General features: G+C 37.0%; 2 protein-coding genes across 2 annotated transcripts; both read right to left on the minus strand.

Moving 5' to 3' along the window:
- Positions 1-2,693: 2,693 nt before the first annotated feature.
- On the minus strand, positions 2,694-10,776 carry LOC102808879 (uncharacterized). The gene is made up of 6 exons (XM_006819924.3): positions 10,557-10,776; positions 7,461-7,578; positions 5,252-5,494; positions 5,106-5,144; positions 4,695-4,776; positions 2,694-4,329 (listed from the first exon to the last, which is right to left on the minus strand). The coding sequence occupies exons 1-6, from the start codon at positions 10,680-10,682 to the stop codon at positions 3,771-3,773; spliced, it is 1,167 nt and encodes a 388-aa protein (XP_006819987.2). The 5' UTR covers positions 10,683-10,776; the 3' UTR covers positions 2,694-3,770.
- Positions 10,777-11,715: 939 nt separating this feature from the next.
- On the minus strand, positions 11,716-18,118 carry LOC102809007 (uncharacterized). The gene is made up of 5 exons (XM_006819925.3): positions 18,019-18,118; positions 15,409-15,630; positions 15,159-15,194; positions 14,263-14,353; positions 11,716-13,642 (listed from the first exon to the last, which is right to left on the minus strand). Exons 2-5 carry the CDS (start codon positions 15,608-15,610, stop codon positions 13,162-13,164), a joined length of 810 nt encoding a protein of 269 aa, XP_006819988.1. The 5' UTR covers positions 15,611-15,630; positions 18,019-18,118; the 3' UTR covers positions 11,716-13,161.
- Positions 18,119-22,446: the final 4,328 nt, after the last annotated feature.

Genomic DNA, 22,446 nt, shown 5'->3' on the forward strand with positions numbered 1-22,446 from the left:
TTGCAATGTGTTTTTTTACTGAAACTCCCCTATTGATCGAATCCCGGGTTTGAAAGAGAACGGCACACCACGTGATTCGTTTGAATACAATGGTGAAGGCACGCAAGCATGACTTACGTTGTCAGCAGTAGTCGCTGAGCTTCACGCTACAACTTCACTTGTGATGTTGCTTGTTAGCCGTGGATTGAATTAATCTTGATTACCGGTTAAAATGTTGCTTATTTGGCGTTGGTGATCTTTATTTGGAACTGGGTAACGTCGCCAGCAGAAACCTCCTGGGATTTTGATGTTGATGGTTGCGCCTCCATGGCAATCGCTAATTTTACTGCGGGTGGATCTTCCAAGAGCCCTTCGGGGTTTATAAAACTCATTCAACATACATAAAGTTCTCTCAATCGTAGTAGTTCATGTGATGTACACCTAATATGCCAAACATGTTACTGAACGATTTTGCCAATGAAAACAAGCCGGTTGGCGATCCACTCCACTAAAAAAAAACTAGCAATATGTTTTCGGCTGTTGCCATGGTAGGACATGAACGTGAAGCTAACGTCGGTTTATAACTAAAACTGGGCACCGTATACAAAGTTCGCAAAAAAACATTCAGTCCTTAGAAGTCATTTTATTTTATTGCTAGGACGTATGCTGTTGTTAGGGATTGGTCAGTTACTTCGGCCTTGGGGTGGATAAGTTAGTAGGGGGGTTACCCTGTTTTTGATTTTGCGAATGGGGGGGGTCACCCTGTTTTCCACAATTCACACACGCGCTTATGTATATATTTTTTTAAATTTTATTTCAGAATAATAGATTAAAAAGTTAATCGTACAAATGTGTTCTTAATAACAACTATTACCCATATTGCCTATAAATTTGTTGATGCAAAAAATGTTTTAGGCTGAATATTTTGGGGTTGAAGTTGACAAATAACTAACAGATTATGCAATGCGGCAGAGCCCCATGCAATTATACAGTTAAGTTTTGAACACATCCCAAGTCCATGTGATATCAGATTATTTTATTTAAAGTCTGAAGTCACCATTGTATAAGATATTTACTGGATTTATCCAATTGTAGCTGGAGACGGAAAAACACAGCAATTAGTACAAAGAGCAGTGACAGTTTTTGTTCAGCAAATCAAAAAAGTTAAATGGATTCATGTATATAAATAAATAGTTTTTTTGTTTTTTTAACTTTTAAATATGCATATTTTGCTCTGTAAAATACCAAAGTCCAACACAAATTTATACAAAAATCAAAGTGTCCTTTGTTTTCATAAGCACAGACTGTGCTTCAGGTGTAAAGCTTTCCTGGTCTATAAGATATGAAAGATACATTAAATCCAAATTAGTTTTCAAACCGCCTAGATTCAAATCCTCTTTTCCAATCTTATAAGGGCGTTTATCAAGTGAGTACTCCACAGCTTTGTTTTTATTTACTATCTTTAGCAGCATAGATTTCCCTACTTCCTGCAGCTTTTTCTGTAGTAGTTTTTTGGCTTTATGCTTCCCCTCCCCTCCTAAGGTGACTGGTCTATTAAATGCAAACACTAAAAATTACGGCAAACCACGATATTTTCAATGCACATCATACATTTTGTAATCATGTCAGAGCCAAAACTGTTAATGTTTCTTTGTTTTTCGGGGGGGGGGGGTCAGCATGTTTTAAAATATAATGTTAGGGGGTCGCCCATTTTGTTGTTGTTGATAGGGGTGGGTCAACTGAGATTTACAGCTGACAAAATGGAATCTGCCGACCCCCCAGGCCAGAGTAACTGAACAATCCCTTAAATTTATTATTTCCAACCGATAGTATTTTCTAGATTGCAGGCAGCATTTACAGTTCATTCAAAGTTCAAAGTTGCGTCGGGATTACGTTGATACAGTGTAACAATGTCGGCGTCGGTGATCTCTTACCGGTGTGCAACGTAGCCAAAATAAAAGGCATGAATACAAGACTAGTGGGAGGTAATAAATTTGGGGTCGAAAGTATTCAAAAAACAGTTTTGGGCTGTTGCCATGGTAGCTGTGGACCAGGATTGTTTTGCCAATTAGTGACGGTACGACCTGCCTGTCAATTATAAACAAAATTAGCCAAGCCAAAAAAAATGTCAGTAAATTGTTGCCCACACTCAAGCGGATTAGAATGAGCTACGTCCATGCTTTTTAATCATAGAAATGTAGGGTATGATACATTTGACGTGAAGGTATTAAAACATTCAGTTGTTGGCTGTTTCCATGGAAACGGTGGTCAGAATTTGTTTTCAGATTTTACCAATAGTAACTTTGTGCCCACACTCAAGCTGAGCAAAATGAGCTATGTCTGAGGTGTTGCATCCAAAATTTGTAGGAGATACATTTCCTGATAACTAGGGTGAAGGTGTGACCTACCTGCTAAGTTTGAGCGAAATCGGCCAAGCCAAACAAATCACAGAAGAATTAATACGTGAAAACACTGGAAATCACACGCACACACATATACACAAAATTAAAGTGATTTTAAGGGCAATCCAAGTGGAGCGAATCGCCAATACCATGTTCATTTGCATATTGACCGTGAAAATACCAAAAACATCATTGCATGGGTGATATGCAAATTAGTTTTAGTCAAAATAAGTTACTGCTTAGAAGTACCATTACTGTTGTTCAAATTTCATTTCACTCGGCAAATATATTCATGTACCCAAACGTAAAGTATCGTACTTCTAAATATTGTTTATTTCTGCTATGTTTCGAAAAACGCTACTCTTGAACGGACTACTTTATTCGCTCTCAGACCTCATTTGCATATGGGGTGTGGAAGTACAGATTTTGATTTCAGGGACGAATCAAAATAAACTGCAGTATATATGTAATAATGTGGAATACTTCCTTTCACTGTGAACATTTTTCCGCTAAAATAAATTCCAGTGAAAATGCCATTTCCCTCATACTCTATTGAGACTTGACACAGCACAGTGAAAATTTGATTCACACCGTATGCTTGAAAACTTTTCATCGAAAATAAATTAAGTGAAATTCTGTGTGATTTCATGAGAGTTGAAAATGAAAAAATTATATGACACCCAACCCTACCACTCCATACACAATGTAACCACACCTCAAAAACATCCTTTCACCAGTGTATTCTATTTGAATTCAGGAGAAATTTAAATAAACAAATTATATGACAACGAACTTAATTATAATTTCAACCTCTAGTTCAGCACTGATTAAATAAACTACCTCGTCTTTATGCCAACTTGAAGTTATTCAATGCCTACACCAGTGACTTCAAAATCTATGTTTCAATTCCAGGAATTTCACTTGCTATTAATTGTATGGGAGTGCCAGTCTTTCATGAATTTCTATTGTCATGTCAATTTCTTGTGATTACTCGGAAAATGAAGCTGTAACCACAGACCACAGTGCTGCAACTAAATCCTGGTATAAGCACCGGTTAGGCAGTCTTGAACTATGCATGTGAAGCCAGCTGAGAGGTATATCCAATCCTATAGATTTCTCATTGTTTGGTAACTATTTGCTGCAAATGCAACAAAATCAATATAAAAATATTACCCACCCAGCATTCTACAGGTTACTTGTTTATATATTTTTTGATTTTTTGATTTTTTGACTGATTGACTCAAAGTGTTATTACCGCCGTATCTGCCCAGATAACAATAAGCATACCCGAGTTTAAGGCATAAATATTTTGATGGTCAATTAAAAATTCATTGTGGCGGCGGATTAAAACTTTTGGAAATCGTTAAAATTAAAATTCTAAATGGTTATTTAATGCGTCAAATGGTAAGGACTTTTGCTGACTCCGTCGAAATTATGACCGTACACGTTCTGCAGGCGGTTAAGTTGATCCTCAAATTTATTGGGCGATCCACGTGACGCATTCCGTGTTGGTCTGTTGGAGTAGCGTTGTTGCCAATAAACTGGATCATGTTTATCTAATCTCTCATTGTTCTGTCTTGGGTCTGAAGTCGAGTGCGGGTTGTACGAAGACGGTTCGTAAATAGGATTAGTAAATTGATGTTCGATATTCTGATGTGCGCGTGCCTCCCTGTAAAATACTGCGTTCCCTGCTTGATTATCGTCGTAATCGGCACAAGGTATAAATGGCATTGAACTTTGTCTATTAAAAATATCTTCTTCGTAATCTGGCATTACCCCGAAAGATTTCAATACTTTATCACTGTTGTCCTCTGCGTCTGAATTCATTGCTTTAGGCGTTAAGCCTGGGTGTAATTGTTCTGTAAATATATTGGGTAAGTGTCTGTTGGGTTCGGATGAGGTACTATTCTTCGAAGAGTTACTTTCTTCCAGACGAGAAAACCGTTTCCTGCAACAGTAACACCCATATATATATATATATATATATATATATATATATATATATATATATATATATATATATATATATATATATATATATATATATATATATATATATATATATACATATAACTTTGTTATAATTTCCCATCTTTATTGAATGTTTTGAGAAGCAGTGACGTCATTCATAGTTTCATATGCATTGCAAGATTGTTTTATCTTTAAAGGTATATTGCAATAGCAAAGATGAACTAATTCAGTTCTCAAGAGTAACGATTATAGAACGAACGATACGCTTCCCAGTCATACATTAGTATATGTTAGTAAAACAAAATTGAAGCACGAATAGTTAATTCCGTTGGAAAAACTTACTTTCTTTTGATGTACACAACACAAAGCACAACGAGTATTAAAGCCAGACAACCAAATGACCCGGAAACAACGCTGATCAATACTAAAAAGAAAAAGATAAATACAAATCAATCTATTGTACTAAGGTTTGATCTATTGCGAACAGATTTTTGCAATGACTTTATTTCCACGTGTCTATTCAAACAGACTGTTGCAAAGAAACTCAGACGGCCCCAATCCTGTTTAAATATCGATACCTAACTCGAGAATATCAATATAAATTAGTTTTAGTATGTTGGGATTTTCTTTGAATTTCATAATACAAATAGGTAAAGTTCATTTCTTCATGCAGATAACAGCTGGTACATCGTTCTTAACGTATGCGCCCTCAACGACTGCTCTATACATTGGTATACCAACAACTTGACATACCCGGAGTCCACACGCGTTTATCGTCTTTCCCAACCGGATCTAGAAACAGATAAGTTACAGGTATAAGTAATCGTGTTTATGACGTACAGTCAGACTTGACATCAACATTTACGAAGAGTTTTCCTGACTTACTAACTGGTACTTACTAACTGGTTGCAAGATAAGTGTGGGAAGTGCGTCCTTTGTGGCAACATCTGTTATATGGATCGCTGTTGTTTTCTCCTCACTCGGCGTTGACCCTGGGGATGACCCGGATTTCGACGCTGCTGGTGTTTGTGTGATCGTCTTCGTCGTCTCCAATACAGTACTTGGAGATGAGGATGTCATTGCGATTGTTGCCAGCTCAGTGACGGTGTATGTCTCTGTGACGTTTACTTCGTCTTCACAATCTGAAAAGGTAAAACACAATGCACTTGCGTTAAAGCGCGGTAGTCGTCGCGCTGCGCATGTGCAAGATATATGGGTCTCATATAAACAAAGTGGCGACTTTGACTGTTGCGCAGATCAACGAGTGTGAACTGACACGTTTCCAAGCTTTAATTAGGTAATTTTCATGTGATTGGAAGGTATCGAAGCAGTCACCGGCGGTAATCAGTGCAAGTCGCGCCCAGGTCAAATCTCATACTTTCCATTTGAAGAGCGCATTGGATTGTGGGAAAACGCGCTTTAACGAGTCTACATGACACAAAGGCATCCAATGTATGAAGGTTGGTAGTTGGTAAATGTAGTCTTTGGTAACTATTCAATACAACCAGCATTATTTAAATGCAATAACAATATCATTGTATCATTAGAAATACAAATTTTATAACAATATGTATATTAAATAATAGAACATTTAAAAAGAAAGCCAATATTAAAAAACAAGAATAAGTTCAAAATGGAAAGATTTTTTTTATAAAATAATCAAATAACTTAAATGTATTTTTGTCACTACTTTTCATTAAATACAGAAATGTCTATGACCCTATGTAGAAGTCGACATGTCTATTTGCAGATTTTAATGCTAGAACTGATTTTATTTGCCTGGGTTTTAAATCATTCTTTATACAAATAACGATGTTAGCGATCTTACCTTACATAAGGTCATCACAAAGTAAGATAATTAACTACGTTATACTATGGGAATCTTCTTAGTTTAGTGAGTTTTTTGAACATTCAGGCTAGAGAATTGTTAACGAGGGACTGCTCGGCGATGCTGATATTAGGCACATAACGTGTGGCAGAGAAGACTTCGGAAGTGTCGTTGATTATTTACTCATGCATGTATTTAACACTTATCTGGTTAAGTCAATGTAAAAGTACATAGACCAGGGTTAATATCAATTTAAATGACCGAAATATTGTTGAAGCTTCCCATACTTTATTATACGTGGTTCTGTCGCCTGCTTCGTGTACATAAACTACGTAATAAGTCAGGGATACATTCTTGGTGCTATGCTATGATGAGAAAATCTTCGTTATAGAAACTGTTGAACGTAAATATCAAATTATTTTTGAAAGAGAAAATGAAAAACTTATCAGCGCAGAAAATGTGAAATTATTCTTAGCTTTCGACCTTTTACTGGTCTCTCCCAAGAAATGATAGGTGAGTGTCATCTCTATGTATTTACATATTAGACTTGTTTAATTATTTTGATTTCAAGACATTGAATTGACTAATAATCCTGACTCTGCAAACCTTCACTCTGAAGCAAGGGGTTTTTACATTTGATAAAAGTTATGGATATTTGTCACAAACGGACGTTTTTGACCGACAAATTGTATTATAGTGCACTTATGTACACCTTAAAACAAACAAAGAATCTACCTATGATGGGCTTCTTCTGAAGAACTAGGGAGAGAAATGCATTATAGTTAATCTCGATATTTAATTTTCTAATTCTCCTTTGGTATAACGTTCAGTCCTGTTTTAATTGATTCTAGTAGAGTAGAGCACATGCTAAGAAATACTGCGAGCACTATATAACATTGCGCAGTTTGTAACAAATCTGCCTGAAAATAAAAAAAAAAAGTTTCCACTATCGGCGACCCACGGCTTGAGTTCTAGGCAAATCACGTAGGCGTGACAGGCATGTTGATATTGAGATACGAGATTGATTTCCCACTTAGAATAACGCTTTATTTCACAACATAGCTCAGTTTCTGAGCAGGCACAAACAAGTTCTGCCGGACTCTCTGGGCAAGTCGAAATAATCGTTCATGCGTTCAGGGCTGTTTCGGATTTATCACAGACCACATGCATACATGTGTCTTCTATGACCGTCAGTACAAAATCTTTGTTTTTTATTTGTTTTTTACTTTTGAAGTGCTCATATGTAAGTGACCTTATTAGAATGACTCGTTTATACTGACCTTTTATAGGTTCGTCTGGGTGACGAAGACAAAATGTGGGCGGTTCTGTACAGTTACATGTTAATATCTGGCTCGATTGGTCACGTGCTGCTATACATACATCATTGGCTTCTCCAACCTATAATGGAAACCAAACTGGTTGTAACTGGCTTCTGTGTGAAATATAAAGACCATCGTAAAATATTTGTCCTCTGTAGCTATTCTCATGTAGAATAAGCACTGAGTGCCAATACGACTTTTGCATGTGGGTGTGTACATGTACATGATTGAGGGGTTCGCACACATTTCGAACGAAGGCAATCGTTCGGAAAGCACACAGTTGTAAAAACATTTCGGTACGCACATAATTTAATTTGAATATTCGACTGGAGCAAGAACTCTCGTGAGCAATGCATAAAAGGTCTTGTTTTTGTAACGCATTTGTATATTTGTAATGGAGAATACACGACACACATAGGTCAGAATATAGAACTCAATGGTCAGACTTAATTAGCATACAAATCAGTCCACGTATTCAGAAGTTGGCTTTTTAACTATACATGCCAAGTCTGGTTGGTACGAGCACGTGTCGATTACAGTAATATGGTCTATATTTGGACACGTATTTTTATATGTGGATTTGGCGAACCTATGGTGAATTTGAAATTAGTGATCGATATGTTTTATTATTAAACTTTTTTCAATTCTAATAATAACTGATATTACAACATGCTCTATAGCATTGATATGTTGTTATTGTAAATGTATGCTTCTGGGAGTCACGAGCTCATTGCAATTGGTTCCGTAATGTTTGTTTTCAGTTTCTAAAGTAATTTTCTTGTTTGCTTGTTAGATCTTGTCGTCAACATATAATTGCATATAATCATAATCATATAATCAATCATTCTTTTGATTTCCTTCTTTATTTGTTTGTTTGTTACAGTGTAGTGTGTTTAACCACCTCAACATGAATAAAACAAATCTGACCTTTTCTTCCGGAAATTTATCTGTTTCACTTGTGCATTGCAAGTTTAATTAAAGGATATGTCGGGGAGACACCCAAACTCACATCCAGTTGCGATGCTTGTGTTGTGCACACTCAATATACATAATGATATATCCGATAAAACTGACCCAAGAAGGACCCAACTGGTACAAATTACGAATGGGGACGACAAATATTTTGACGGATTGAAATGCATCAATTGAAGAATCGTAAATAACTACGACACTGCCGTGTATAATTGTCGTCTGCGTCTACTGCTCATTGCCTTAAAACACTGGTCTTTTTTCACATAAATTAATATATATGTTATTAGTTGGTCCGTTAAAATTACAGAGAGGCGCATGATGGTACTGGGTGATTACATCACTGCCCCAGTACACCTTCTGCTCACAATAAAATTAAGAATATACGTATATTATGAATGATTCCATGTCGTCGGGCTACTCGGGCGCTGAGATAGAGTGTAAGGGTCTGACTCAATTTGAATTTCAGTCTCGAAGTAAACATTGTCATTGAAACATCGTCCAAGGTAACGCAATGTTAAGTTAGAAAGTACCAGTCAAGGACTGCTTAGCTTTTAAGTGATATTAACATACCGAATAACGTACTGTCGTGATCCTAATTGTACAAATCGAGACTAGGAGTCCCAAGACATATTATGGATACAATGATTGTTCCAATTGTTGAAGATAAAATTAAAGATATCACGTTAGTAAACAACTATGGATATGTTGTTATAGTAAGTGTTATATCGAAATTATTCTTTTTAATTTTAAATAGTTACTATCAGTTGTGGGTATTGATCCATTTTATGGAAATGGTGAACACAGATAAATGGAATTAAAATTACATTTTTCAAAAACCTTACGACAAATACACAGAAGGGATATTGGCCTGTAATTATTCACTTTGGCTTTGTTAGACTTTTATGTATCGAGATAACATTTGCTGTTTGTCGTTCTTTAGTAGTGCAATGCACGTCCTATATAATACACATGGCGACGGAGCTAGTTTGTGAGCTCGTTTTTTTGGAAAGCATGCTTGGAGCTCATCTGGTATGTGGCTGAATATATGGCAATGGCACACAAATTGTATTTTGAATATCAAACAGAATGTGTAAATTCATCAAAATGAACGTTTTAAAACAAATTTGACTAAAATGTGTGTTGAAGTAACGCCGAGAATGGATGACAAAACACATTACATTTTTATTTTTGATCATCACAGTGTGTCTTTTTTCTGAAACAATTAACTTGATTGGGGAAAAAGGGAAACCTGTAAACTTGACGTTGAGACTCACTGTAAAAACAATTCTAAAACTATAAATGAGAATATATATAATATATAAAATGCATTTGGCGACCCATATTGACCTGTTTTGAAATATGGGGTTTGATTTATCTGCTAACGTTTTTAGAACTACATACGCCGTGAGCCCAGCCCCCTTACTAACTCATTTTTCAAGTGATACCACAACACCACAGCCTTTCATTAAAACGAGGTGAATAAAAACACTCCCGTCAACACAATACAAAAATCTACAAGTGACCTGGATGGGACCCTGGTATATAGACGACATTATCTAGAGTACGTGCCACAATTTACTGATCAGCTACTTGGAAACAAGTTCTGCTTGAATTTTATAACATTTGTCCTGATTTCAATTTTGTGAAAATAAACACTATATTTTACAAGCGTTGACATTGTTGTATGGGACCCATTGCGAACACGTCACAGTGTGTTGAATAATATTTTGAAGTATTGTGTTATAGTATGGTTAAATGAATTCATAGAATATATAAACGGCGTGTAAACACATTCATTTCGCCATTTCCGTGTAGCTTGATATTGTATAACGAGAGAGTCGTGAACACAATCACATCGAAAATATGAAAATATCCACGTCCATATGAACAGAGAAGTTAGAAGGTAACCTACCGAATGACAAGGGGGCCCTTCAGGCTTTTTATACCGTAAACATAACAGCAGGCCCACGGTGCTCTGGGGATTTACGGGCAATCACATGGTGATCTCAACGACGCAAGTTACTAATTAATCTGGCCCGAAAATGAAAATCAAAGCAGAAATTTTCAGTACGAACGCACACCTACCACATTCGCGTTGTGCCAAATCAAAATCAAACACCAGCTGCCGATGACGATCTGACGTCGGAGATGGCGGCAGCAATTTGAACATGACGCCATGATTTCGCCGGACTTGTTGAGCTGTGTCGGCATGTGGCTAACTAGTACACACCACCGACGGCACACCTATTCACCAACACGGAACTAAAAACCAGAAATACTCCATTATATTATGGGTCAACTCGTACCTTTATGATGACGTCACTATGGATGCCTCATGAATTATTCATGTTATATTGTATGGATGAACCACTAGAGTGTATAGAATACATTTCAACGAGCAGTTACTGGTATACTAACATTTTAAAATATGTGAGTCTCAGGCGCTCACATGCTATAGCCGTCTAAATAACTTTAATTTTCTATGATAATTAGTTTCAAAAGAATTTTGTACAAAACGTTTTTGAAATTATGCAGAAATGCTTTTTTGTCCACAAAATAGTATTTTTAGTCGTTTTGCAGTCCAAAATTGTCTAAAACCTGGGTTTATATTTTGAGTTCAGATAGAAGATCCATGTCATTTGTTTCAATGTAATTTTATTTAGACACATAACTGTACAGTCGGAAAAGTATATCTATATAACACGTTGTAAAAACATAGTTCACACGAAATTCGAAGGCCGGGACGCTGTAATTCTGAATCTAATTACGGAAGCGGCATGCGGACGCGGATGTAACATGCGGAAATGGAATTTTCGTTTGATTCTATATATATGGGGTCTTTTTCGACCTTGCTACAAATCTGCCCACATTGAAAATGTATCTTTCTCGACAACTGAAGAAGGGCGTTGGTAGTAAAACTTTTAATATACCAGTTGTTTGCAAAGTAAAACAAAGATAAATGATGATGTATGTGAACCTGACTATTTACGGGTCTGTGTGCTCTGGTAAAATTCTCTTTTACAGGTTCTGCCCGCTTTGTTACTTCTTTGCTGCGATTATTTATTCAATATGATTAAAATCCGATGTAAGCATTGGTTTCGTGTCTATATATATGGTGGTATACCATGCTGTCTGTGCGTGGTATGTGTACATATTCGTGTTCATTAAGAAACTATTTCAAGAAAAATCCAAAAATTCAATTTTTGGGTTTCAATATGACAGAAATAAACTAAACATTGTGGACTTTTTTCTTTTAAAAAAAATTGATATGTTTATTATCAAATACAGAACAGCGCTGTTCCTACATTTTTCTGTTATATATAACGTAGCCAAACCCGCAACGTAGTGGAGAAAATGTTATGTTCTTTCGAATTCAAAAAATCAGCACTGAAAGTAAAAAAGCTAGGCCCGATCAAACATTTTCGTTCCAGTGATTTTGTGAAATAAACAATCTGCTTTTTCAAGTTCCCGATCACAGGGAGCCAGGAACTATGATCAACTGCACGCAGACTCTATGGGGAGGGGGTATCGGCTGGTATCTAGTGTCAGAAATAGACAAGGGATGAAGGCTCCTGTTCAGAATTTGTCAAGAACCAATCACAAAACCAGTTGAGCGAGGCTAACAGAGTCGTAAACTCGGTATGGTTCGTAACCAGTCTTATGATTGGTTATTCTGAATAGACCTCGCCTCCAACTGTGCCGTGCTTTCGAGTTAACCGTTAATTATTCATAAATGGAGTCAATTTGTGTAGTTTTCTTGATTTATTCTGCAGATATTGGTAATATAGGTAAGGTTTTGGCGAAATTTGAAAGAGCAACTAATATTCTTCAACCTGGTATTTTTTTTTATAGATTTTATTTTTCATTCTGTTCGTCTATTTATTCCAGTTTAAAAAAATATGAGCTCGCTGGAGCCTTCATCCCTTGTATATTGCTTACACTAGATACCAGCCGATACCCCCCTCCTCATAGAGACTGCGTGCAGTTGATAGTTTCTGGGCTCCCTGTGTTCCCGATGCCATGAATTAGCGACGGCACCTCGTTGCTTAGCAAGTGAGAACCGGCTGTCCACTCACGGGTTTGTGCCACTTATGTAGGGTAGAACAGCTGACTAAATAACTGACTGACTAATATTTGGATCATGGAGGTAGAATTATACCTTCATGGTTGGATCAAGTTCAAATTTAGGTTTTGTTGGTTTTTAGACAGTATGCTACTTAGTTCGTCTGTCGGTTAGCTGGCTAGCTAGCTTGCTGGCTCTGACTCGCTGTCGAACTGTCCGACTAAGAATTATTCATCCAGTTGATGTCCGAGTTTGTCTTTTTAAACACATAAATGTATAATCATGCTGACTGGTCATATTGTAGTGTCGTTAGTCTCGTACGCGGGAGTCACGATGAAAAACGTTTACAATCAATGTGAGATTGCGCGGAAATAAAGAGGTCTCAACTTCTGTTACAGTTGTTATTATTCTTTCTATTGGTGTAGAAACGAAGCACCAGAACATCGTCAATTTTGGTTCGAATAAATTGAAATAATTATTAGATAAATATGAGTGATGAATGTGTTTTTTCGGCCAAACACTGAGTAGTGACGTGTTTGGATTCGGTCTTGAAATATAAATACTGGAATGTATAGTGACTACAGTCTTCTCCTTTCAGTCAAGTATATAATTTACACGGGTGTGGTTTCATAGCGTAGTGACGTCAATATCCACAGTTTGGTCATCAAATCCAGCTATGACCGCGTCCAGAATATCAATAACCGACTGTGCATTTTCAAGATGGCCGCCATTAAGAGGAATGTTTTCGCCATCAACAATTTTAGACGGCTCGTCGTGAATGTCTCCGGATACCACATCCGGCAAGAAATTAACAGGCACCATGCCACCAACAGTCGTAATAATGTCTGCCTCCCGATCGGCGTTATTTGAGAGTGATGAACTTTGTGTGTGACATGTGTCATTCGAGCACTTTGAATGTTCGTCCAACGAATGCGAGCTTACAATACACGAACTTCTGTCAGTTTCTTTCTCAGTCTTGAGGCTATCATGGGCTTCCGTGTATGGTACATGTTGCCCGTTGGGGGCAGGTATGTCTTCTCCTTCAAATACGTCTTTGTAGGTATCGGCCTTTTTCAGCTCGTTTACTTTCTGCTCCTTCACTCGGCGTCTGAAAGAACACACAGAACAATGGATAATAAATCAGTTTGAAAATGAAGGATGGTATCCGGTAACACGCGGAAACTGTTCACACAAATATTCCATTCTTTGTGGCTGGTCACATTATATTTAAACGCAGAAAGTCCGATGAGGATTAGATACCCAAATTAATTGCAAACTAAGAACTTCAGTTAAATGTATTTTGGGCAATTTTAAATCCAAAGTTCCTGCAGCTTTTCTGATCGACAATTTCTTACGCGAGCCTATATTAAAGCGGGGGGGGGGGGTCGTAGTCTGCAGTTTTGGAGCTGAAGCTTCGATATGTTTTCAATGAAACCAGTTTCGCAGCCCCCCCCAAGTAGTCTATGTTAAGTAAGATGTAAGTTTGTTCGTTGAAATCAATAGGAAATTTCTTTTACTCAATTACTTTTACTCCGATACGTGTCGGATATACGTGGTTTCCAAAATTAAACCAGAGCTCCCAACACTCCCTTGGTTTGGTTTGATACCAGTTACATAGATTTGTTAAGGACTTTCAATTAATTGTTGCAGCAATTACTAATATAATTAAATGCAAATTGTAATACTGATACTCATTTTAATCAAACTGTCACGTGGTATGGTTCTTACCTTGTTCTGATTAGTAAATAAGACACGAGCAATAATATAACAGCAGTTACGACCAGTAAAGAAACCAGCACACTAACAATGATGACGACATCTTTAAAAAAAATCAACAAATAATAATGATACACACCAAAGTCACTTGATCCACATACAGTGGTATTTGCCTACAAGATAATTTTCATGCATATACACCGTAGCGACCACCTAGGACTATTTGGAAAACTCTTAAATGTGGAATTTATATCATTTCATTTCGGGCGATTGTTAAAATAGACATTCACAGTTTTATATACGACCCAAAAACCATATTCATAACCTTCATAAGTATAATCGATTAAATTCATAACTTGTTAAAATTGCATTATGTTTTATTCTGAGCCAATTTTAAGATGATATAGATTTATACCCTGAACACGAACAGCCTTCAAGATTTCGTTAAGAGCGAGAGAGCTGTGAGACCTGTTTCCAAAAGCCATCATGATGGTTAAAGAGAGGGAGTCGTCACCTGCGCATGCGTCAGATGACCGTAGCGTGTCATTGTTTACAAACAAGCGTCTACCCTAGAGTCTTTGTGTTTTTAGCATGTGTTATTATCGTCGGTTGGGACTCAATTCCCGCGCGTGCGCAGGTGACGACCCTCCCGCTTCAAACAAATTGGAGCAGTAACGGATGCGATAATGAGAGAGGAATGGAACATTGTTCGAGTCCATTCCTCCGTCTGTCCCTCTCTCTACTTCTCTCTACCTTACCTCTCTCCCTCTCCATTTCTCTCCCTCCCCTCCCCTCTTTCTCCCCCCACTCTCCCTCTCTCCCTCCCCCACTCCCTCTTCTTCCTATTATCCTAACATACTGAGGGGTATCATCTAAAACTCACACCATTATCACATTCGGGAACTCACCTTCATTGTCATCCACTGTCATGTAACGTGTAGTAGCTGAAAACAAATTATTTTCATTAACATTAGTGAAATACATGAAAGATGACAGAGGGGGTACCTGATTGGCTGATCAACTAATTAACTGACTGGCACGTTGACTGACAACGTGCGTCTCCTTTGTTTGGATGTTCAATCCAATAAATCGTACAATGGAAATATGTACAATAAACAGTGATGTCGTTGCACTATGTTCCAAAACAACTATGTCTACCTTGAATTGTTGTCGTATTGCTTTCAGTCAGTTCCGTTGACCTCATTACTGTAGTTATGACCCCTTCATTTGCTGTTGTATACTCTGTATCGGTGACAGTTGTGTACTTGTTATCGACAGTGACTGGAGAGATTCTCCCTGTTGTAACCAGTGGGTCATTCATCGTAACAATAGTGTACATTTCACTCGTGTCAGTCATCATGGTGAGGTTTGTTGCGCCGCCTGCAAAATATATCACACTGAAAAGCTGGAATTGTACGTCTCTGTCACAGTGGTGCCGGCATCTATTCTATTCTATTCTATTCTATTCTATTCTATTCTATTCTATTCTATTCTATTCTATTCTATTCTATTCTATTCTATTCTATTCTATTCTATTCTATAGCCCAAGCTTTTAGCAGCCTTAACGACGGTAATCCGATAACCGACCTACTCTCAATTATCAGAAGCCCAATATATCAATGTGGGTGACAATATACTACGATACCAGCTACAATGAAATTATGAACACAGCAATTTGCGTTCCATGACTGGAAAGGATACATACTGGTTTGGGTACAGTGACGGGGTCAGGTGGTATTTGAAAATCAGTTTTTGCTTACCGCGATGAAATGCATCAGTTATTCAGAGCCACGTTAAAATGTTATCAGTGGAGCATTGAATTACACTTCTGTAGCTTCAAGTGGTCGACATATTGAAAAAGAAATCATTTCCTAGAAACTCAACAATTCTCGAAAGTCGTAAACGACCCAAGCGGAAACTTAGAAATTCCACTAGACACCGATTAGTGCAAGCTGTCTATATATTTTGTACAGTTCTTTGTACTCGATATGATATGCATTTTTGACGGGTCGTTTAAGATTTATTTTGGCTTTGGTTTATAGTGAGTTGATATATCCTTAAAGCGCGGTAGTCGTCTCGCTGCGCATGTGCCACATTTGTGTTGATAACCATTGATTTTCCCACAATCCAATGCGCTCTTCAAATGGAAATCACAAGTATGAGGTTTGACCTGGGCGGGACTTGCACTGATTGCCGCCGGTGACTCCTTCAATGCCTTCCAATAACATGAAAATTGCCTAATTAAAGCTTGGAAACGCCTCAGTTCGTACTCGTTGATCTGCGCAACAGTCAAAGTCGCCATCTTTGTTTATATGAGACCCATATATCTCGCACATGCGCAGCTCGACGACTACCGCACTTTAATTATTAGTTTTAGTACTTTTATTGATGAGCCCGGGTGATGAGTAGATTCAATCTATAACTGAATAAATTTAGTGACAGTTTGGTCTCTGATGGGATATACAAAATCACTATTTGGTCTATAATGGGGTATGTATTTTGAGGCGAAAATGTTCTATGACAGGGTATGTGGTTATACTTCCCGGCCGCACACCCCTACCAAACTGAAAGGCCAGTCACCCCACCCGGGATTCGACGTCACTGGAGTGCATCCTTGGTAACATCATTTGACCTCTGACCCATACTAGCGCGTGTACCTGAACGATGTGCAGTCAATGTACTAGTAACTGAAATAATACAATATCCCTAATACTGTCTATGATATAATTTATACTCTGGCCCATATAAAAAAACAAACAATATTCTTCATGTAAGCTTGAATTTTCAAATGAGTTTTGAGAATGGGAATGAGCAATAAAAAGGTCGTTCACCTTTGTAACAGTGTGAATACATGACAGTATTCATGAGGTCACATATACTAAATGCTGATCTGTTGTAGTATTGACACAAGTCGTGAGTCTGATAATGATCGCAGTGTCCTCCCAATGTATACATCGCTATCTAATACAATATAATTCCAGGTTTTTCATTTAACAGACAACTTCAAGCTGACATTGCGTTTAAATAAACAATCAAATGTCTTTTTTTGTTGTTATATTTTGCACTCCTGCACTATTTACAGCGTGGTTGAGGGGTTAGTTAAACACGTGTGGTAACCAACCGTATTTACGCTGATCGACTCTTGTATGCGTGTTGTCACGGGTCATATTGTTCTAGGGCGTACACCTGAGATGTACACAATACTATGATTTATTTTAGGTATTTATAACACAAAGTGTTTCGGTATTACAATGGAATAGAGATTAGAGTTTATAAAACATTTGGCATTGGAGAATCTGCCTTTAGCACTATGGGCTAAATGGCTCGATGTGTTGTTGGTGAGCTCGGTATGAGGTCGCGTAGTTTAAACACTTCAGTGGTTATCAGCGAATTCTCGGTGTTTTCTGTCGTCTACTAGTATTCGGACTACTAGTATATTGTCAATATTAAAGAAATCTCCTGTGCGACCAGTTTCTTGTTTTTTTCTTTTGTTTTTCGGCAATCGACACTGTTGTGTGTGTGACAATTGTGAAAGAAAATGGACTCACTTTACTTTCTGTGACCCGAGATCGTGACCTGTATATACATATATATATACGTGTATGTCTGCAGCCTAACGCTTGTGCTATGTAGTGTTTCGTAGGACGCCACAATAAGGAAATTGCCAGACGTTTGAAAACGGTTTATAGAACCCGGTACAGCTAATTGCACATCGTTCTAAGATCGTGTTTGGTGTAATAAGTTAAGACATAGTGTAAGTTCGCTTACCTTTGTGTACATTGACGCGTTTCCCTTAGATCAGTTTGTTGTTGATGCCAGTGGCCTACTAACCGGTGTCGGCGTACTTAAATACATCTGCTCTTCCAGTGTGAATGAACTTTGACCTTGCCACTAATTTCCACCGTAAGTGACCCACGTGACAATGTGTCATCAATATTCACATGACACTTTATTAATTGGTGTATCTGCGTTCATATTTATTAATACTGAGTCAGCGCTGTGACCAGTGTGTCACGTGAAAACTGTTGATCTTAAAAGTTTTCGTATTCAAGTTTTGCTTCTCAACTGTGCAGCATTGATACAACAAAGCGGAACTAATGGGTGCATATAAGAACTATATAGTATATTTAAAAATAGTATCTGAATGCCGCCACGTTGAAGGCAAACAAAGGATCGCTATATTTACATTCGCCATGTGTTTTAGGTTGTAGTTCCAAAATCCTTTATTTATTTATTTATTTATTTATTTATTTATTTATTTATTTATTTATTTATTTATTTATTTATTTATTTATTTATTTATTTACACAAGACTGACTTTCGAAAGTACAGCAGTAAGGTCACTGAGAACTACAAGATATAATAAAAAATGATTAACAATCCACGATAAAGAGTGGTCACAAATTATAAAGTTACATTTACATATTACAAGATTCACTGTCCATTAACATACGAAAATAAACACATCTATAATAAGTAAACGCAGGTCACGTGACACATGCAAATATCTAGACATTTTCCAGCTGACAATGCGTTATTTACCAGTACATGGTATGTATACGTTACCCCATCCTCTATTTCCCCTCAAATTAATTTTATATGTACCTTTTGAGAGCCCCTTAGTTACCTAGAAGTGCATAAATTATACAACTTAATTGAGGGGTAAGTGGTGAGAGCATATTGGAAAGTCCTTCAGTTTGCTTTAGCAAAATATATGCCCCTTTGAAAACTTACTTAAAACATGCTTAAAATAAATGCATTAAAATTCTTTATTTAATATGTACTAAGTAAAGCATTCTTCTCACATCTATGGGGATAACTTTCATTATTTACTGCGTGTCGAACCGCCACGGCGCCAAGGGTAACATAATTGACATAAATAGCACCAGAAACAATAACCATCGAAAAATGGACACCCAGGTACATCTCGTATAAGTGTAAATAAGACAAAAGTGCCTGGCGTGGTTATGATACCACGCCGATTGACATTTTAGATTCTTTATTTTAAAATGTCCTGCAATATGCTTCTTATTTTCAATTAATGAAATTGGCTGGTTCTCTAAGCGTTCAATCCAAACCTAAAATTCGCTCGAGTGTGTCGCCTTCTACTGTCATCTCTGCCTCACACTCAAAACAGTTTTTCACTGAATAAATATTTTTAAGAATAAATATTCAGTTCTTTAGTCATGACAAGCATCAGTTAGATATATCGGCGATCATCGTGTTTTTTGCCAGAATTTTCGAAAAACACTATTGATCTGATAACTGTGAGCAAATTATTCGGAAAGTATTCTTTTCTGTGATTATTTGGGGGTTTTTATTAGTTTTTTTGCGGCTTAATCATATTCATATATCGCCAGTAGTTTGTGTTGAGCTCTGCAGATAATATCAAGTACATCCATCGTTTATGACGTTGGTGGCAGTATAACACACCACCAATGTTTAGTGCTGAAGTTTGTACTGGTGAATTATTTAACTATTAAGCTAAGTACAATCGCTACAAAAAAGTAGTTCCTTATGTATTATAGACTTATGACACTTCGTCAAAATCTTGACAGTGTAAATAACACTGAGATAGATCAGCTACGTCAAATGCAAACAACTCATTCAAGATGCGAACGGAAACACGTTAAACACCGTTTAGAAAATTCCACAATGAATGCTTTTAGATTAATCAAAAAAATTAACTAATTTAAACCAAAGTATTTCATATTGAAATTGTTGTATTCATAATGATAGGTTTTGTTTTGTTTGTTTTTTATTAGCCTATCAACTTATATTCTCTTATTTTACATCTTTCTTGTCTTGTCTTGTACCAGTGTTGTCACGTAGAACAGTAGATGCAATGATGGTAAAGAGTGGAACACAATTTGAATAACATAAACAAGTCTCGCGACTCTCCCACTGTCAACGAGATCTCAGCTGCCATTTATAAATTCGGCCTAGCCCTTCCGATAGCCACCCCTTGTATTCCCATATGTTACCCACAGTTCATAGCGTTTTAATTAACGTTTGAGCATGCTGATATGAAGAGGCAATAAAGCATGGCGGCATTTATCACGCTTCCTAGCTGTTGATCAAGACCGAGACCATGAATAAACTTGTCACAAATAACTACATTTTTTCGGAAAGTCTACGATTTTTTTTGAGATGTGTTGAATCCAAGTCATATTTTATTAATGTCATTTGATTTCTTTGACATATTTTGCATGTATTTACGCCACTGGAAAGTGGGTTGAAAATCTAGTCATTCGGCGTCGGTCATCTTTGTATTCGCCATAAAAATAGTAGAGCTGGAATTGTTTGAGCTGGTGTTCGAAAGTAAACTTTTAATGGCCTCATAACATTGTGATGGATTACTAATGAATAACTGGAATACAGGTGCCCGGCAATCATTTGCTAAATGAATATACTGAATAATGAATTCTAGGCCTAACTTTATCACTGTGTCACTGTTTATCACTACGGTAATTATAATGATACTCATTTCTTCAGGTAATTTGATGCAATAGAGCGTTGATATTTACGAGAACGTTGATATTTGTAGTTATGTTGAAAAGGACTCTGAATGTTCTGTAAATTTCATCTGTGTATACTAAGATTAAAATTACATAAATATTACAAACTGTAAACAGACATGATTCGAGCTTAATACAAACGCGACAAAGCGCCTTACCCGATGTAAGAAGACACGCACATTACGGTTCGAAATATTGTGTAATGACCGCGGACTTGCAGCGAGATGAGAAGCTTGGTATCAAGGGAATCGTCTGGATGGACAATATATACAATTTTGTAACTAAATATACACTGGGCTTGTGTATTTAGCTGTTAATTCACATGAAATTCAATGGAAAGGAGATCGCAATGGATATTTTCTTTTCATTATATCGCGCTCTCTATTGGCCCTATTACTATGACGCCAACAAGGCTTAGTTGTAATGTCTGTGAATTCGATTTGGTTACGTAGTCGTTTATATTGTATTGTATTTTTTTTAAAATTCCGTACATTATTTTTAAGGGCGACCATATATCATATACGTTGTAAACCAATAGAGGGCGCAACTATAGGAACGATACATAGCATTATAAGGAAGCTAAGCATATAACAAGTATACGTGTTACTCAATGTTACTCTATATATTTATTACCAAACGCTTCAGCGTGGTATTAAGAGTTTGTTTTCAGGGGTGGGTGATACCAAGGTGGGAAATGGATGCACATATGGGGTTAATTCCTTGAATTGCAATAGAGAGGGTTCAGGCTGAAATACAATATATAGTGTTTTCATGTTTCGTCTGATATTTCTGTGGTATTCTGCTGCTGTAAGTAATGCACGATTTATTCCGAAATTCAGTATGTTGTGTGCATTCCAGGGTTATTCGTTTATTGCTGAAAACACCCCTATTTTTTAATGGCAGAGTCGAATAGTTTCACTCCCACTGGGAAATCTGCATTGTTGCTTGAATGAGAGCTAATTAAACACATTTTCCAGACCGGCGAAAGAGTATGCAACAGCCAATTTTAACAGCCTGTCACATGATTTTACTCTGAATGTCAACATGAAAAAGGCTAGTCCATTTCACGCAGGAGTAATTGGGAGTAGAATATGCGAGGGATAGTATCAACAGAGATGTGTATAGTGAAAAGTAATATCTATCCTTCTTTTGCATCTCTGAGCATTTCTGTTTTAGTATATTGGTTTGAAAATGTTGAACTTGCATGATTTGCAATGTGTTTTTTAACTGAAACTCCCCTATTGATCGAATCACGGGTTTGAACGAGAACGGCACACCACGTGATTCGTTTGAATACAATGCTGAAGGCAAACATGCGGTGCTACTGTGGTACTCCACTGACGGGATGACTTACTGATACTGCATGCTACAACTTCGCTTGTGATGTTGCTTGTTAACCATGGATCAAATGAATCTTGATTACCAGTTAAAATGTTGCTCATTTGGCGTTGGTAATCTTTATTTGGAACTGAGTAACTTCCTGGTACTTCGTACTATGATAAAACTCAGTCAACATACATCAAGTTCTCTCAATCGTAGTATTCCATGTGATGTACACCTAATATGCCAAAAATGTTGCTGAACGATTTGAACTGGATAAAAACAGCAGACGAAAATTTGTTTACAAAATAAAAATACTTTGGTTGTCAATGAAAACAAGCCGGTAAAAAACAAGCAA

The sequence above is a fragment of the Saccoglossus kowalevskii genome, chromosome 18 (genome assembly GCF_978046115.1).
Source record: "Saccoglossus kowalevskii chromosome 18, keSacKowa6.1, whole genome shotgun sequence".
Taxonomy (NCBI): domain Eukaryota; kingdom Metazoa; phylum Hemichordata; class Enteropneusta; family Harrimaniidae; genus Saccoglossus; species Saccoglossus kowalevskii.

Bases quoted from the DNA above. Each gene is read 5' to 3' on its own strand.
- LOC102808879 (XM_006819924.3), bottom strand. From the start codon at position 10,682: ATGCCGACACAGCTCAACAAGTCCGGCGAAATCATGGCGTCATGTTCA. The intron at 7,579-10,556 runs GTAGGTGTGCGT...TTTCCATTATAG, and splicing joins TTTGGCACAACGCGAATGTG to GTTGGAGAAGCCAATGATGT. The intron at 5,495-7,460 runs GTCAGTATAAAC...TTACCTTTTCAG, and splicing joins CCCAGACGAACCTATAAAAG to ATTGTGAAGACGAAGTAAAC.
- LOC102809007 (XM_006819925.3), bottom strand. From the start codon at position 15,610: ATGATGACTGACACGAGTGAAATGTACACTATTGTTACGATGAATGAC. The intron at 14,354-15,158 runs GTGAGTTCCCGA...TTTTTTTTAAAG, and splicing joins GACAGTGGATGACAATGAAG to ATGTCGTCATCATTGTTAGT. The intron at 13,643-14,262 runs GTAAGAACCATA...GTGTTCTTTCAG, and splicing joins TATTTACTAATCAGAACAAG to ACGCCGAGTGAAGGAGCAGA.